The 17,040-nt window shown below is 41.2% G+C and overlaps 1 protein-coding gene across 1 annotated transcript in view; it reads right to left on the bottom strand.

Moving 5' to 3' along the window:
- Positions 1–666: 666 nt before the first annotated feature.
- CAMSAP2 (calmodulin regulated spectrin associated protein family member 2) overlaps positions 667–17,040 on the bottom strand; it is an 81,150-nt gene continuing 64,776 nt past the window's right edge. Inside the window, exons 11-17 of the mRNA XM_032218877.1 lie at positions 14,787–16,974; positions 13,110–13,246; positions 10,174–10,394; positions 8,071–8,143; positions 5,616–5,728; positions 4,292–4,410; positions 667–3,007 (exon numbers count right to left, since the gene is read on the bottom strand). Coding sequence (XP_032074768.1) covers positions 2,702–3,007; positions 4,292–4,410; positions 5,616–5,728; positions 8,071–8,143; positions 10,174–10,394; positions 13,110–13,246; positions 14,787–16,974 — 3,157 coding nt within the window. The 3' untranslated portion in view covers positions 667–2,701. The remainder of the gene's footprint in view (positions 3,008–4,291; positions 4,411–5,615; positions 5,729–8,070; positions 8,144–10,173; positions 10,395–13,109; positions 13,247–14,786; positions 16,975–17,040) is intronic.

Genomic DNA, 17,040 nt, shown 5'->3' with positions numbered 1-17,040 from the left:
CAAATAATTAAAAACATACCCCAACAGTCATTTCCCCTCTCCCATATAATTTCAGTAGCCATCATGACTGCCAGACTTTAAATACCTGACCTCCAAATTAGGACGTTTGGCAAATTCTGTCATATAAACAATATAAACAATACCTTTCTTATAAAGAACCGGCGCACATGTATTATCACTGGTAAAACACAGGGCTTCTTCACAAAAACTTTCCTTTTCTCAAATGGGATATCAAATGAAGAGAAATGGTTAGTAGAAAATGTCCAACCTTAAAAAATTAAAAAAAACACCAGCCTCAACCCTGTCATTACTTTCCTATTATACTGTATAGTAAAATTTTAATCTCAGGGGTCTTGACTTTTTATTTGTAATATTCACATTCTACTTTTAGACATTGCACAGAATGTTTTTTTTCTGAAATGTAGACAAAATTCATAATACATTCAATAATTTAAAATAATATCCTCTGCTGTTACATTTTAGAAATCATCCTGTTTAGGTGTGCAAGAATCAATGTAGTGTATATTTTAAAAGAATGTTTCTTTTTTTTTAAAGCAAGAATACTTTCGTTTCAAAGCTCTTACACACAATTTCTTCTTTCACCGTCAATTATGGTATGTCCAAACTTCTCTCTCCTAACCATAGATATGCTTGAACTATCTTTAAATTAGGTGTACATTTATTTGAGTTCGCAATAAAACTTCCCTCTGCCATTAGTTGGAGGATTAGCATAGAGGGTAGAATGCATAGAACAATCTCCTATTTTATACATACATATATATATGTGTGTTTGTGTGTACTTTTTCTCTATATACAATATGTTTACATTTGGATAAAAGATGAGTTAGATATCCCTATCCTTTACATGCAGTAGGAATCAACTAACCACAAATATATTTCATTTTTTTTTATAGTTTTAACAAATATACATAAATATAATAACATAAATTACAGTAAAATATTGGCTGCATCTTTGAAAAAATTCGACGAGCAACCCAGAGACATTGATGCTTAGGGCTGTTTAATAATTTAAAAAAAGTGTTCTCTAAATTTAGGATTTTTCATTCCTGTACATCATCTATACAAAGAACAAAATCAAACTGTAGTGAAAGACTAGCCTGAATCAAGCTTTTCAACAGGAGAAGTGTATAGAACGGTTTTACACATTTTCCTCCGCAGGACATATTATAAAATTCAAGCATAAGACAGATAGTTCAATACTGTCTAAGTTTCAACACTTTTTACAATACTGAAACAGAACCGGAGCAGTAATTCAAGTCTTTTCCTGAGAATGTGGTTCCACCAAGCTTCCCTCCCACCCCACACCTAAATTGTCCGATGTTTGGATGTGAAAAAAGCAATAGGAAAAATAAGGGTGGATTTCAAGTTCAAATGCTACCTCCTGTCAGTTAATCAACGTTCCAAACAGGAATTACTTTTCCAAAGTAATCAGATGCAACACAGCCCTTAATAAATACTGAAAAGATGTCCTGGTGATATTTTTACATTACATTGTAGGTTGCCCTAGTTCCTTTCAGTTAGATTTAGTTTGTCATAAATCTAACCAATGCAGTAAATCACTCAAATAAAACCTATATTGTGGGAAGAAAATTAATTTTGGTCCATATAATGGGCAACATCTTGATCATAAACCAGATACACCTTTTTCTTTCTACTTCCTCCAAAAGACCCACATGAAGCGTATTACTTTAACACATTTAATCCTGGATTTTAAATGTCAGCAATCGTTCCCGACTTATGGATCCAATTTATGTATCTTATGTTGGCCTGTATACAATTAGTATTGTTTTATTTATGTGGAGTTTTGTTTCCTTACAGCTGGGAGAATCTGTGCAAAATTACAGGATGCAATTTAAGCAGAAGCTTGGGCAAAACTCAAGAATAGATGCCTGTTTAAGAAGAAAACAAGGATAGGGGAAAAAAGTCTACCAGTGCATACGTTTTCATTTCATGCTACCCTGGATCAGTGATGAATTGTTAAATATAAGGACGATGTCTTCACAACATTAGCAGACACCACATTTCCCTATTAGAGCTTAAGACATGCTAGCAGCAATCCTGCATATGTCTTACAAGATGTGCTTAAATAATAACAACAATAATCAGAGTTAAAAAGGAGTTTAGCTAAGCTTAATTTTATTGTGAGTCAGGCTTGTGCCTTTTGTTATCTGCATGATATTCATAAAATAAAAAAATATCTGCCTATTCCCAGCTGCTTGGGAAGGACTTGATCGGTGGATAAAAATGCCAAATCCAGTCTAAAATATCTGGCTGATGGTGTGTGACCAACCATAATAATAATAATGATGTGGCATGTAAGACACAATAGTCCAGTGAAGTTATAAAAAACAGAAGCAAATTCCAAAACAAGCATTAACAGTATTATAAGGCAGTAAATGTAAAACGTCAGTCTCATTAAGTGTGCAAATATTCAGAGAACTGCAGAACTGAGGAAAGGAACACCAGATATGATGAGCAAACAACTAAAATCCCCAGGTGTGAATCCATTGTTCATGATGCAAGTGTCAGTTTTCTGCAAGACTTCAACACTGTGTTTACATTCCAGTTGGCAACGACAACAGAGAGCTTGTTCTTCAAAGGAGCCTGGTTACCAAATCGGTAATAGTAATAATAGCAAATATGAAGTGCAAGTTTGTCCCAAATAACTTCCCACAGGTAGCTATGTCTTTGAAGAGGAGAGCTTTTTGGGAGTTACCGGTCTTTTGCTCTGCCATAAATGGCTATGGATAGTAATTGCGTCAACGCTCGCGGAGAGCGTTTTTGCGGGTATGTGGCTGAACTGCTTCCGGTCAGAGTTATACTTATACAGCCCCTCGATCATTCTCTTGGTGATTGATCTGGGGCCGATCCCAGTCAGTTTACTGATCTCTTCGGTTTCGGGGCAGTATGTATATAAAGATCGGAACTGGCAACCGGAGTCCCGGAAGAGAATGAGGAAGTTGTTGGCATCTGATTTCTCCATTTCCTTCAGGGAATAAAAGAGAAAAGAAAGTTGGTATTGTGGCAAAGATAAAAATGCAACTTGAATACTTTTAAGGACGAGGGATTTTTTCCTGGACTCTTAGAAAAGTATTCCGGGTTCAAGAGGTGAATTAAAACAGTCGTTGTTATTACATCAGCTTTGCGGTATGAAATGCACAAAAGAACTAGCAACAAATAATTTGGGATCTCTTAAATCAGTGTTTCTCAACCTTGGCAACTTGAAGATGTCAGGACTTCAACTCCCAGAATTCCCCAGCCAGCATTCGCTGGCTGGGGAATTCTGGGAGTTGAAGTCCAGACATCTTCAAGTTGCCAAGGTTGAGAAACACTTGTCTTAAATTATACTTGTAATAATTTGATAGAATGAATTAATGTGTTTAGTTGTGGATGATTGCCATCATTTATAAATTAAACAAGTGATAGGCATGTTTGTGCGAATAAACATGTAAAAACAGTATATAACAGGACAATAAGACTCGCCAAGGTTTTGAAGAGGTAGTTTTTTAAAAAAAGTTTTTGCACTCTGCAGGCCTTCCAAACCCTCTACACGCCTTGTTTTTTGTGAAAAATGGGGCATGCAGAGAGTTTGAGAGGCCTGCAAAGTTCTCCTGGGGGTTGGAGGGGGCAAAAGCAAGCAAAAAACTGCCCATTTTTCATACAAACAGGGCTTGCATAGGCTTTGGGAGGCTTGTAGAGTGCTCCTGGGGGCTGGGGGGGGGACAAAAATGAGAAGAAACCAGCCCATTTTTTGTTCATTGTGGTCCTCCCCAGCCCCCAGGAACACTTTGCAGGCCCCCCAAATCCTCTGCACATCCATTTTTTCCCCAAATGGGGTGGGGTTTCAGGAGGCCAAAAAAGCTGTAATCAGATTCAGAAACGTCCCAGATTTTCACCCTCTTTTTTTTGGGGGGGGGGGGGGAAGAAAGGTGTGTCTTATACTCTGAAAAATATGGTAGATAGCACCATTAGTATTTCATATCTGGGTGACTAAGGGATAGTCACTCTCTATCAGCCCAGCCTACCGCACAGGGTTATTGTTCTGAGGAAAATAGGAGGAGGGAGTATTAGCTATGACTTCCACCTTGAGTTATTTATAAAAATACTAACAGGGAGATAAAATAATATTTAAAAACATTGAGACCAGCCTATTCATTAAATATGTTTGAAATAATAGCTTGAACTATCTAGTTACTCCTCTGCCACCTACTGCACTCCCAGCTTTAGATTTGAACTTTTCTCCTTTTATTTCTTTGTAGGTTATTCTTACCTCTAGTATTTTATGCTTCTGTCCTTCATTTACTTTCCCAGCCAGACAACAATGGGCAAGTGCATTTTGGATGATGTGCTTATTGGATTTTGCACTGGGCTCTTTGTAGAGCTTTGGTCCTAATTTTTTTTTAAAAGGGAGGGAGAGGAAGAGGACGTCAAAAAAGATCAATACGATTTAGAAAAACAAGCCTTAAATACTATGATCATTCATTCGAACTCCATAGTCATCTGTTGTGGCCCAGCAGGAGCCATTGGAGCTGCCACCAGACTCCGACAGCGAGGGGCCCTCTGAGTCGGCCCTGGAGGATATGGAGGACCCTGGACAAGGTTCCGACTCCGAGCAGGGCGCAGAGAGGCTGGTTGGCCACCAGGAGGCGCCTGAGCCTTGGACCAGTGGGGAGGAGACAAGAGAGAGTGATCCGGACGCCAGTAGTGAGTTGTTCCTGGATGCCCGGCACCGAAGAGCTAATAGGCGTCAGGAACAGTTGCGCAGTTACAGGAGGTAATTGCACTCAGCTGGTGGTCATTAGGCTCCTCTCCAGGCTATAAAAGGACTGCTTGTGCACACACCCCTTTTGCAGAAGTCAACGCAGGAACTAATGTTGGAGAACATTATTGTGAGCTTGAGAGGCTGGATTGCTGCCAAGCCTTATCTGTGCCGGTTTGCTGCCAAGGACCTGTCTGCCTGTTAATTAAATGCCGTAACTTATCTTTGGCTCAGAGTGTGTGTTGGTGTGGGACGAGGAGGGTCAGAACAGTCATCTGTCTTAGACTCTGGGCGGCTTACAATTCTAAAACTATAAAACAGTTAAGACAACTAAAAACAATAAAAACACCCCAAAAATAAATACACAGAGCAGCCAAGATAGTTAACAAACTAACAGTAAAAGCAAGAAAGCAATTTAGCACATTCAAAGCTCCAGGCACTGATGAAAATCATCATTTTGCCACCAAAATGAGTGGCATAATCTGGGGTCTCTGAAAAATATTGGGGGGGAAGGGGGGCTGGTGGGACTCGCATATGGATTAAGAATTATGATTTTCTTACCCATACTATCCATAAAAATGCAAGATTCCTGGATAAAAGTGGAAAAACATGATTCCAATGGAAGTAACTGCTAGCCATATTGCAATATGTCTAGCACAATTTGCAGTCAAGTGGGAAACGGGTGAAGACGGAGCGTGTGAGGGGATTACTATTCTTCTCTGTTGAAAACCAAACATGCAGCTGGCCGGAAGAAATGGATTAAATTCAACATTTTCTCCTTGGGAAAATTTGGTTTCCCAAGGAGTTTCTTTCAAACTACAGTTGTAACACCAACCTGTATATTCTGTAGCAGAGGCTACTGAAGAAGTAGTTGATGCGTTTTCCCAGTCTTTTTCCCCGTTACGACTACCACAACTTGGAGATAAGAATCCTTCCACGGACTCCGATCTAAAGTAAGACCATAAACAGAAAACACATTGTGCTTAAAGTAATGTTTGATTTTTGATACTAAAGCGAAAAACGTATGTGGAAATAGCTAAAGACAAATATAACAGAATAACAGAGTTGGAAGGGGCCTTGGAGACCTTCTAGTCCAGGGGTGTCAAACTCGCATCGTCATGGTGTCGTCCGTGACGTATCAGAACTTTTTTCTCCTTCGCTAAACCCAGCGGGGCCAGCACGTGGCGCATCCAGCTTGCGGGCCGCGAGTTTGACACACACACCCCGTTCTAGTCCAACCCCTGCTCAGACAGGAAGGCCTATACCATTTCATTTCATTTATTCTCCAATCTCTTCTTAAAAACTTCCAGTGTTGGAGCATTCACAACTTCTGGAGGGAAGTTGTTCCACTGATTAATTGTTCTCACTGTCTGGAAATTTCTCCTTAGTTCTAGGTTGGGTCCACCTTGATTAGTTTCCATCATTGCTTTTCGTCCTGCATTCTGGTGCTTTACAGCAGTGGTCTCCAACCTTGGCAACTTGAAGACTTGTGGACTTCAACTCCCAGAGTTCCTCAGCCAGCACGCGCTTTAGAGAATAGGTTGACCCCCTTATCTTTGTGGCAGCCCCTCCAATACTGCTATCCAAATACTGCTAAATAAATATATAAATATGAGAGATGTCTCTTATGTAGCAGAAAAAAGCTCTTCTCCTTGAACCTGCCTGCTGGAATTCCTTAGCAGACGGGGTCCGTAGCAGCCTCTTCTACTGGCACAAATTGGGTGGGTGAGCACCAATGGGGTGAGATGGACCATGCCATATAGGGCTTTAAAGGTAATAACCAACATCTTGAATTGGGCCCAGAAGCAAACTGGTAACCAATGTAGCTCGTGCATCAAGCAGTGTTATACATCCCAGAATTATGCCCGCTGCTGCATTCTACAGCAGCTAAAGCTTCTGAATATTCTTCAGAGGTAGCCCCATTTGGAGTGGATTGCAGTAATCCAACCGAGAGAGGAGTAAGGCATGAGCAACCACGCACAGGGCCTCACGATCCAGGTAAGGGTGCACAATAGGCACAACACGAAGTTGAGTAAAGGCCCTCTTATCCACTTGGGCTTTGATTGTGCTATTGTGCACCGGATCGGGTTGGCGTAATGCAACCTCATCCAGAGTTAAAGATGATAAATGATTGGATCCTGAAGTTTCTTGCACCCCACAGCCACTTTGGCTTGCCAGGGTTCAGCTGAAGCCTGCCATTTACCATCCAGACCCCACCCACCCCCCCAGCCTCCAAGTATTCCTAAAGGGCAGCCACAGCATTTATTGGATCATGAGGGACGGAGATGTGAAGCTGTGTATGATCTGAATACTGATGCTATCTCATCCCATGGTGTTGTGGCTCGGTAGGAGGCTTTGGAGCTGCTATCGGACTGACACAGAAACCTCCTGTGAGTGGTTTCAGGATGCTCACAGGAGAAGATAACAAGCAGCTGGGGCTCGTTAAGGACCTCCTCCTGTGGATAAAAGACTGATGGTGCCACGCCCTAGTTGCAGAAGTCAACGTTCGTTCATTCGTTCATTCCGTGCCTGTTCTAGTCTAGGTTCCCAGTTCGTGTTCATGATTCAGAGAAACCACTTGGATAAGTGATTTGCTTTATATAAACCTGGTTTGCTGTAAGAGTTTGTTTTTGCATTTGCTGTTTAACTTTTTGCCAGAGAATTTATCTATGTTTATTTTGGGCTTGCAGCCAGCTTGAGCCGGGACTGATAAAGACATTCCTTTGCAAGCTGTGTGTGGCTGTCGTTTCTGAACGAGCAAAGAGGGGGGTCAGAACACATGGTATCAGGTGATCATGCCAGCCGTTTCATATAGATGTTAAAAAGAATCAGAGAGGATACATCTGGCAACCCACAAGGGAGTGGCCATGGGCTCACTCCCTATCAATACTGAGAGTGGCCTTGGAGAAAGGAGCCGAACCAGTGCAATATTAATAACAAGAACTTGCCTGCCTAAATGAGCTTTCCCATTCCCTCGCCTTATCTTTGTGAGAACTAAGGAGGCATTTACTCAGATTACATCCCTGTACTGGACTCAAGCCTCTTTTATCTGACTGTTGCCTTGCTAGTAGTTCTTCCTTCTGTTTCTCAAGGCCATTCCTTCTCCCTCCTACGTGGTGCCACTGTGAAGCAATGTGATCATAGGAACAGATCCATTATTTGTACCAGTAAGAACCACAGCCACTGATTTCTTGATTATATACAAGTAGCTGTGGCACATAATGAATAGCATTGTGCTAGGGTTTTAAGATAATTTCTATAAGAATCAGAATTGAAAATTGAAAATTTACCTTGGTGTCCTCTTCCCTGATTGCACACTCTCATTGTCTGCTGTGTTTAATGATGCAAGAGAAAGGCTCGATACTGAGAAAAAGAAATTAAAAAAAAAAAACCATTGACACAGCAGGTTATAAGCATTTACGAACAAGTCCCAAAACTACAAATCTTGCAGCATCGTGGCGGTTTGCCCTTACGAAGAACCACAGAGGCCCTGCAAAATTCGTTCTGAACAATGCCGGCTAAAATGGAGCTTCCGAGGGGCAGATTGCTCAGAAGCTCCATTTTATTTTATTTATTTATTTATTATTAAAATTTATATGCCACCCAATCCCGAAGGACTCCGGGCGGCTTACAAAAAAAAAAGAAGAAGAAGAAAAGAAAGAAAAAACAAGAAAAAAAGACAGTTTAAAATCACAAAACCACATGCATTCGTTCTAATCGGGGCTGGACCTCAACAATGAGGTCAACAGCCCCAGGCCTGCCGGAATAGCCAGGTTTTAACAGCTTTCCTGAAGGCCATGAGAGTGGGTAGGGTCCGGATCTCTGGGGGTAGCTCATTCCAAAGGGTCGGAGCAGCCACAGAGAAGGCTCTCCTCCAGGGGCCCGCCAGCCAACACTGGCTGGCTGACGACATCTGAAGGGGGCCCGCCCTGTGGGATCTCACCGGCCGTGGGGAGATATGTGGCAATAGGCGGTCTCGAAGGTACGCTGGCCCTAAGCCATGTAGGGCTTTAAAGGTAATAACCAACATTTTGGCCTGTAACATGCTGGGCAAGGCCTCTGAAGACCTAAATGGAACTGCAGAAGGGTGCGTGCGGATGAGGGGCTGGAGAGAAGGCTGCTTGCTAGATCTTTGCATGGTGAGTGACCTGGAGTGGCAGGTTGGGTGGGGAGGGAAAAAGCAATTGTGGGAAGCATGAGGTATTTCAGTGGATTAGGGGGGGCTTTGGTGGTCTTAGGCATGTGGCCTCTTCCATCACTAGCCCCCTCCCATGGCCTTGTCCACCCTGAAATACCTTGGCACCTTGCGTTTGATTAGTGAAGGTGTGGGCAAAAGGAGTGATCCCGTTCAAGGTATGAGATTCACTCCCACGAATCCTTGAGTTACGAATGGAATGGGCAGGCTGCGTTACATTTGTAATTCAAGGACTACCTGTAATCAAGATATATCCTGCAAACTATCCATAAAGGAAGCTGTATTGATGTTTAATAACTACTTTCTCTGCCACCATCTGGAGAACACTGAACAATGATGATTTGCATGGCAGCGTTGAAGTAGAAAGCCATTACTCTCCAAAGAGAACACGGTTGCCTGTCAGCCATGTACGAAAAACCACAAGGAAAAGCCAGAAACCTATTTATTGAATAATGTTCTCTGCACGGATGAAACCAAAAGAGAAAGTTTTGGCTTTAATGAATTGTTCCTTGGGGATGGGATTACTGAAAGCAAAAGTTTGCATATTTTTGTCACATATAAGTAACATTAGATCATTTTCATCAACAAATAAGTGAACAAGTGTAATGCTTTTGACTCATTAATTGGGTTCCTTTTTTCTATAACGCATGTGGAAACAGATTGTGTTTTAGGTCATACTTGTGTGCAGAAATATTAAAAATTCAAAAGGGTTTTCAAGTTTTTAAGCGCTGTTGTAATTTTAAATGTGTCCATTAAAAAAGAAAGAGTCTACCCCCGAAACATTTAAGCCCCATAAAAGAAAGAAAAAAGTAGAACGGATTTAAGAAAGAAAGAAAAAAGTAGAACAGGTTTAAGAGGGTTTATGGATTAATAGATCCTAGAAAATTATATGCTCTTATTTTAACCCAAGGGGAAAGAGCCGTGGGGCGCAGTGGATAGAATACACTACTGCAGGCTAGTTCTGTCGCCTGTGCCTGGTCGCAATTTAGCGATGTCACCAGGGTCAAGGTTGACTTACCCTTCCATCCTTCCGAGATTGGTAAAATGAAGACCCAGATTGTTGGGGGCAATACGCCGACTCTGTGAAACCACTTAGAGAGGGCTGAAAAAGCACCGCGAAGCGGTATAGGAGTGTAAGTGCTCTCGCTTGGTGTAGGGGCGCAAGTACAGTATGTCTTCTTCTGGAAGACGGTATTACCTGGAGGACCTTTGATTGGCGTTTTAGGTGACTCAACGTGATCCCTATGAATGGATTTTGGACGGGCCTTCTTCTGTTTGGAAAAATGAGACCGATGTTTTAAGACAATGTCCATGTCTTCCATTAGCTTCAGTTGCTTTCGCCTCATATATTCCTGTCTGATAAAATCTCGCCGTGCCCTTTCGTCTTCCTTCTTCTGACGTTCTTCCTCAGACTTCCTCCTTGAAATTTCAATATCATGATTATTAAATCCTATTTCATAAGAACACTCCCGATGATCACAAGTGATGCATAATATATACCAAGCCACGTTTAACTTTCAAGTGCTGGTATAAATTTAGCTTACATTATGTGCTTAATTTAAGGTCTGTGTGAACATTCTCTCTCATACACTGGCCCAGCAGCATTGCGTTTCAATGCATACTATACACCTCCTGACCTAATGAGATCTCCTTCCAAGACATATTTTCCTTAGCAGATTCTTCAATGCCTTCAACAGTGACAGAACTCCTAATGTTCTGCCTTCACTGGAAAGGTTGGGATACATTCAGAGATTTATCTGCCTTGAAATTAGCCCACGCTGAACTATACAGGCACAGCCAGCATAGGAAATATTTTAAGACATTTTGTATTATGTCATTAACTGTTTTATGATATTTTTGATGTTATAAATCCATTAAAAAAATTGCCAAATTTGAATTCCGCAGGAATCATGGGCTTCAGATTTTAGATGCATTCTGTAAATTAGCCCATTTGAAGTAGCGTGGCTCAAAAAGTGTTGCATTATGATGCATCATTTCACTCACTTAAAAGTTACTGGAACAACAGCTTTAGTGTTACTGTCTAAAGATTCAGACACTCCCTTAAGAGCCAATTTTTACAAATGATGCATTGTGGTATCAATCATTGAACCTATGAGAATCATATTACTCTGCATAAGAGTTAAAGAGAAATTAATTATTTGAAATACTATATTTTTAAAATTGGGTATAAAATACATTTTGGAATAGTGAATTTTCCATGTGGAAGCATATTATTATTTTGCAATTAGACATATTGGATAAAAAAACATCCTCCTAAAAGTTGGCATGCAGAAGAACTGAAAATGGTGTGGGGCAGCCATCTCAAATTTGGTGCGTTCTAGCCAACTATACTGACTGGAGATTATGGGAACTGAAGAGCAGTACATCTCAATTCATTATGTTGATAACAATTTCTCTATTACAGAGGTTCCCAAACTTGGCAACTTTAAGACTTGTGGACTTCAAGGTTGAAGTCCACAAGTCTTAAAGTTGCCAAGTTTGGGAACCACTGCTCTATTACATTAAGCAGATTTCAGCTTGAGCAAAGTGAGGGGATTAATTGGTAAACTGAAATAGAAAGTATCACGGGTTTTTAAAGAAAAAGGAACGCTTATGAAATAAATTGGCTAAATATGGATGGGAATAATAAATGAATGTGTTTCTTGTGAAGAGTTCGAAAATAAATCCATGGGCCAAGGCTATAAAGAAGCTGTGATGTGCACAATTTTTGAACGTTCATTCTTTGTTTTGAAAGTGTGTTCTTGACATTGAAATAATCTCTTTGATTTTTAAACACAAATAGCTCTCCCAAAACATCTGAATGTGGAATCTTTTAATATATTTTTTTCAAAACTGTTATTAATATGGAATTATGCTATGGACACGATTAAAGGCAAAAGGAGAAGGGAACAGCGGAGGATGAGATGATCAGATAATGTCATTGCTGCAATGAAAATAAATTTGGGCAAACACCAGGAGAGAGTGGAGGATAGGGGAGCCTGCTTTGCTACGGTCCATGGGGTCATGAAGAGTCAGTCATGACTTAGTGAATGAACAACAAGAAGAAGAAGTTTGAAAATGACTCAGAAGATGTTCGCTGTCTTTTCAGGCCTCCATGAAGCAGATTAAGAAGAGGCACTGATGCTTTTGAGCTTAGATGTTGCGAATAGCATGGCAGCCAAGAACCAATGACCCATGAAAACAAATCAACCCAGACTTCTAACTTGGAGTATAAATGACCAGGCTCAAAATAGCTTCATACATTATATGAAGGCCTACTTCTTTAGAGATGGTTCTATTGCCACCATAGGAGAAAGAAAAGAGAGGAGATTGACTCAATTACATAGTGATAGGTGCACCATTAGAAGATCAGATGGACCTTGAAATGGGCAGATCAACATGGAGAAAATCTATCTGTTAGCGAGTGGTCATTAACAGTCAAGGACTTAATGACACATAATCAATCAATATAAGCCTAATAAATCAACTTTAATAAATTAATGCAAATCTTAACATGGAAACCTGAAAAAAACGACCCGATTTAATGAGCAGCAGAGAGATGATGTGATTAAAGTTCCAATCACTTCTGAATAATTGTCTAAGCGTGAACGGTCCTGGTGAGAATAACCAGAATAAAATGATTGCTTCAGATGCTAATTTGCTCAACAACTGGTTCTCTGGTTGCTAACTTATGTGGCTAGTACTTCCAAATTTCTACTCATATTTAAAAACAGTAAAGGAAATATAAGAACTTGCAACCTTGAGTGTAATGTGCTCTGATGATGAGGCAAAAAATAATAATCAAATTTGCTAATATCTTTAAACTTGTCTATTATTTAAAAAACGTCTCCATGCTGAGGGCATGGTGGTACATTCCAGCCTTATTTAATGCACTTGATCCGACATATAAAATATTTTAATATTAATTACTATATCAGTCACGTTTAGTCACTGTATTTTGGCTAAATTGAGTCTTACAGAAGTCTGTAAAAACTGACTTCTTCGTAAGTAAATTATATGAAATTTTACTTGATTAATGAGGCTAATCATAAAGGGGGTTGATTTTAATAGGCCAAACTTTAAAAAGCAGTATTTCTTTTTTTCAGAATTATTAGTGTATGCATTTAATCTCACTTCGTTTCTTCTTTCTTATGCTCCATCTCTGCTTCCAATTGCTGCTTTCGAAGTAACGTTTCTCTTTCTCTTCTCAACCGCTTCTCCAATAACGCTGCCCGTTTCACGGCCATGTCATTTTCTGGTTTCTGATCATCCTAGTAACAATAAAGAACTTTTTGAAATTGTCATTTAAGGTCCAGGCAGGGCAACGTATTGACCTCATATAATTCCCCTATCACAGTGGTTCCCAAACTTGGCAACTTTAAGACTTATGGACTTCAACTCCCAGAATTCTCCAGCCAGCAGAGCTGGGAGTTGAAGTCCACAAGTCTTAAAGTTGCCAAGTTTGGGAACCACTGCCCTACCACTTCCCCAATTGTGCTAGAAAATTTGAAATGAAAACTGCCCTGTTCCCATCTTGTTTTGCCTACAAAAAGTTCAAAATAAGGTGCATTAAACAAACATAATGCTTTTTTCTTCTTGCTCCTTTAAATGTTGTTCCCTGGAAAGGTGGCCATGATCTTAAAGTAAAGTTCCACATAGTATCAAGAGATAGAATTAGTATGAACATAGCTGGAAAACCTAACCATCAGAGAAACAAAAATCCCTGTTATTTTAGAATTAATCTATTCTAAAATTCTTGCTTTCCTCAAACATCTTAAATGCAATATGATCTTTGAAAAACTACTATAAAGAGCAATGCAGGTAGTCCTCGACTTACAATTGATTAATAATTAATTCGTAATTTAATGAGCTTATATGCCGCCCAATCCTGGAGGACTCCGGGTGGCTTACAAATACGAAATAAAATAAAATTACAAATAGGGGAAAGAAACAAAAACGATTTAAAAAACACAACATACATTTGGCTTAGCTGGGGGTTGGACCTGATTTATAGATCAGCAACCCCAGGCCTGTCGGAACAGCCAGGTTTTGGTGGCTTTTTGGAAGGCCGCGAGGCCAAATTATTTGTTTTGTAACTGTTTAGCAATAGCAATAGCAGTTAGACTTATCTACCGCTTCATAGGGCTTTCAGCCCTCTCTAAGTGGTTTACAGAGTCAGCATATCGCCCCCAACAACAATCCGGGTCCTCATTTCACCCACCTCGGAAGGATGGAAGGCTGAGTCAACCTTGAGCCGGTGAGATTAGAACCGCCGAACTGCAGATAGCAGTCAGCTGAAGTGGCCTGCAGTACTGCACTCTAACCACTGCGCCACCTCGGCTCTGGTTTGAAGCTACAACGGCACTGAAAGAAGTGACTTATGGCTGATTTTCACACTTACGACTGTTTGTAGCATCCCCATAGTCACGTGATCAAAATTCAATCAATGGGCAACTGGCATGTATTTATGTTTACGCTGTCTAAGGAACATGTGAACACCATTTGTAACCTTTCCAGGTCGCATCTGATGGGGGGAAGCCAGATTCATTTAACAACCTCATGGTCAGTTAACAACTTCAGTGATTCACTTAACGATTGTGTCAAAAAGATCGTAAAATGAGGCGCAACTCACTTAACTGTCTTGCTTAGCAACAGATATTTGGGGCTTTGTTGCAGTTGTAAGTTGAGGACTACCTGTAATGAGTGAAAAATATTCAAAATATTCATTTTCCCCCCCACATTACATTATTTGATGCAGTCTACCCTACAACTCAATTGTCCAAACAGATTGTGATATATCCACTCACTTACCTTGAAGAAGAATCCGCAGCAGACTTTCTGGTCATCCTCTGCTTGTTCTTTGTCACTCTCCCCGTCTGATTTTTCAATCGAGTCTTCTAACTTTTCTGGTGGCTTCAGATCTGTGAGAGAAACTTCTATGAGACTCACAGTTTTAGGTGGGGGCAACACTGGCGGATTCAGAGGCTCTTCGTTCGGAGTAAGGCAGACAATTTCTGTAACAGGCTGTGACAATACTTCAGATACCATGGATTCCAGCGGTCTCATCTGTTCTTCTTCTGACTTCTGCTCAACTTTCTCTCCGGTCCCTTGCTTCTCGGCATCCTTTTCACCTGCCTCTTCCTTGTCGGAAGCCTCTTCAGTTGTGTTTTTTACCTCAGTCGGCTTCCGTTCACCATCGTCCCCAAAACAGACAAAAGATCTGGTCTGAACCTGGCTTGGAGAAAATCTTCTCAACCGTGGAAGGCTGTCCACAGAGCGCGGGGCAGTCAACGTGCGGTTCAGAGGCGTGATTTTCAGTTCATTTGGCCTTGGGATCCTTTGTATTTTACACGGGAGAGACGAATTCTTCCTAGAAGACGGCTGTGGGGATTGGTGGGAAGGCCGAGGTGTTTCTACGGAAAACGGGACAACGGGAGATGACGATCCGCTGAGCTTCGCTGGAGGTTTCAATTCCCGAACTTGTTTTTGAGGAGAAGGTTGAGGAGGTGAAATAACCCAAGCTTGCTGTTCCCTCATCTGCAGTAGCATCTCCTGCTGAAGTGACAGGCGCTGCATTTCCTGTTGCAGGAAATGTAGAGAAGAGTTGAGCTTCTCGATGGATTTTGTGTATTCTAAAAGGTCGCCTTCGTTTAAATTCTCTTCCGAAGGGCTTACCAAATTAGATTGCTTCTCAGCATCAGCTGGGGTGTTTGGCGGCTTTAGCCACGTCACTGAGGGAGTTTCAGTGCTTACTTTCAGGACCTCAGAAGTCTTCTTCAGTTCTTCACCCGGCTTTTGGTTTTCTTTCTCTTTCGCTTCACTGTTGTCAGTGAACACTTTCTCACCCTCTGCTCCAGCGGCTTCTTCCCGAAGGGGCGAAATCCCGTCGCTTTTCTTTTTCACAACATTAAGGAATGCCGTCCTCCCCATTTTTTGCCTCTGCTTGGTGAAGGCTGCCTCAACCTTCTTCTTCTGGGCTTCGATTGCTCGCCTCTTCTCTTCCAGCTTCATCTTCAGCTGCACCATCTCAGAAGCCAGCAACTGCGTGGTGTCCCTTCCCTGAGGGAGAGGGGATTCCTCGGGGATTTGAGCCCAAGAAACGACGTGCGGGATGTTCATCTCAGAACCTTCGGGGGTGGTTTTCTGAGAACTGCTTCCACTGCTTCTGCTGTCGGTGGGGTTCATCTTTTTAAATTTCTGCTCTGCAAAGCTGGTCATCCTAACTCCTGAACTTGAAGACGGACTGCTGCCAGCTTGAGATTTAGTACTTATCGAGCTTGGACAAGGACTCAATTGCTCCTTATGGTTGATGCCTCTGCTGTCGGATTCATGCAGAAAACGGGACGATTCTTCCAGATCAGAATCCAGGCTGACCGTATAATCCCTTAAAGTAGAATCTTCATCCAGAGTCTCTGGAATGTCTGAAGGGACATGTATCCCAGTGTCTACTTCTGTGTTATCAGTCACAGGACTGAGGACATCTTTTGTATCTGCGATAATATCAGGGCCACTCTGATTCGGGGTTATGTTTGAGTTTAGGATGCTCATCTCTTTGCTGTGAAGGAAAAACCCATTTGTGAATTGCGCCGGTGGAGTAACGTTGGCGGATTCCTCACTATCATGGATAATCTGCAGCGCCTGTTCAATGCTCGGTGTCTCTATTTGATTGCCGAATTCATCAGTAGTAACCAACCTGTTCTGCAATGCTCCATTTCGTAGGGTGTACGTGTTAACCCGGTTGGAATTTCTTTGATTGCTGACTGCCTCTAGATCACTGCAGAGTTCTTCATCCTTTTCTATTTCAGAATCTTCACTATCCTCTTCATCATCCAGAGGCTTGAAAGATATATTCCTTTTGACGTGTCTGGGCATACGGTTGGCATTCTGTACAAGGCCTTCATTACTAATCGATCTCGTAATTCCTCTGTTTGGAGGTGTCAAACGGAGGCTGTCTTCTTTATCAAAAGAAATGTCAAATGAAACCCCATGGACTGAAGACCTAAAAGGGATTTTAAGATTAAGAAAATCTTAGAACAATCAATACTGAAGTTTAAATATTCCAACA

The sequence above is a fragment of the Thamnophis elegans genome, chromosome 5, assembly GCF_009769535.1.
Source record: "Thamnophis elegans isolate rThaEle1 chromosome 5, rThaEle1.pri, whole genome shotgun sequence".
Lineage (NCBI taxonomy): Eukaryota > Metazoa > Chordata > Lepidosauria > Squamata > Colubridae > Thamnophis > Thamnophis elegans.
This window is presented reverse-complemented; position numbering and strand designations above follow the sequence as displayed.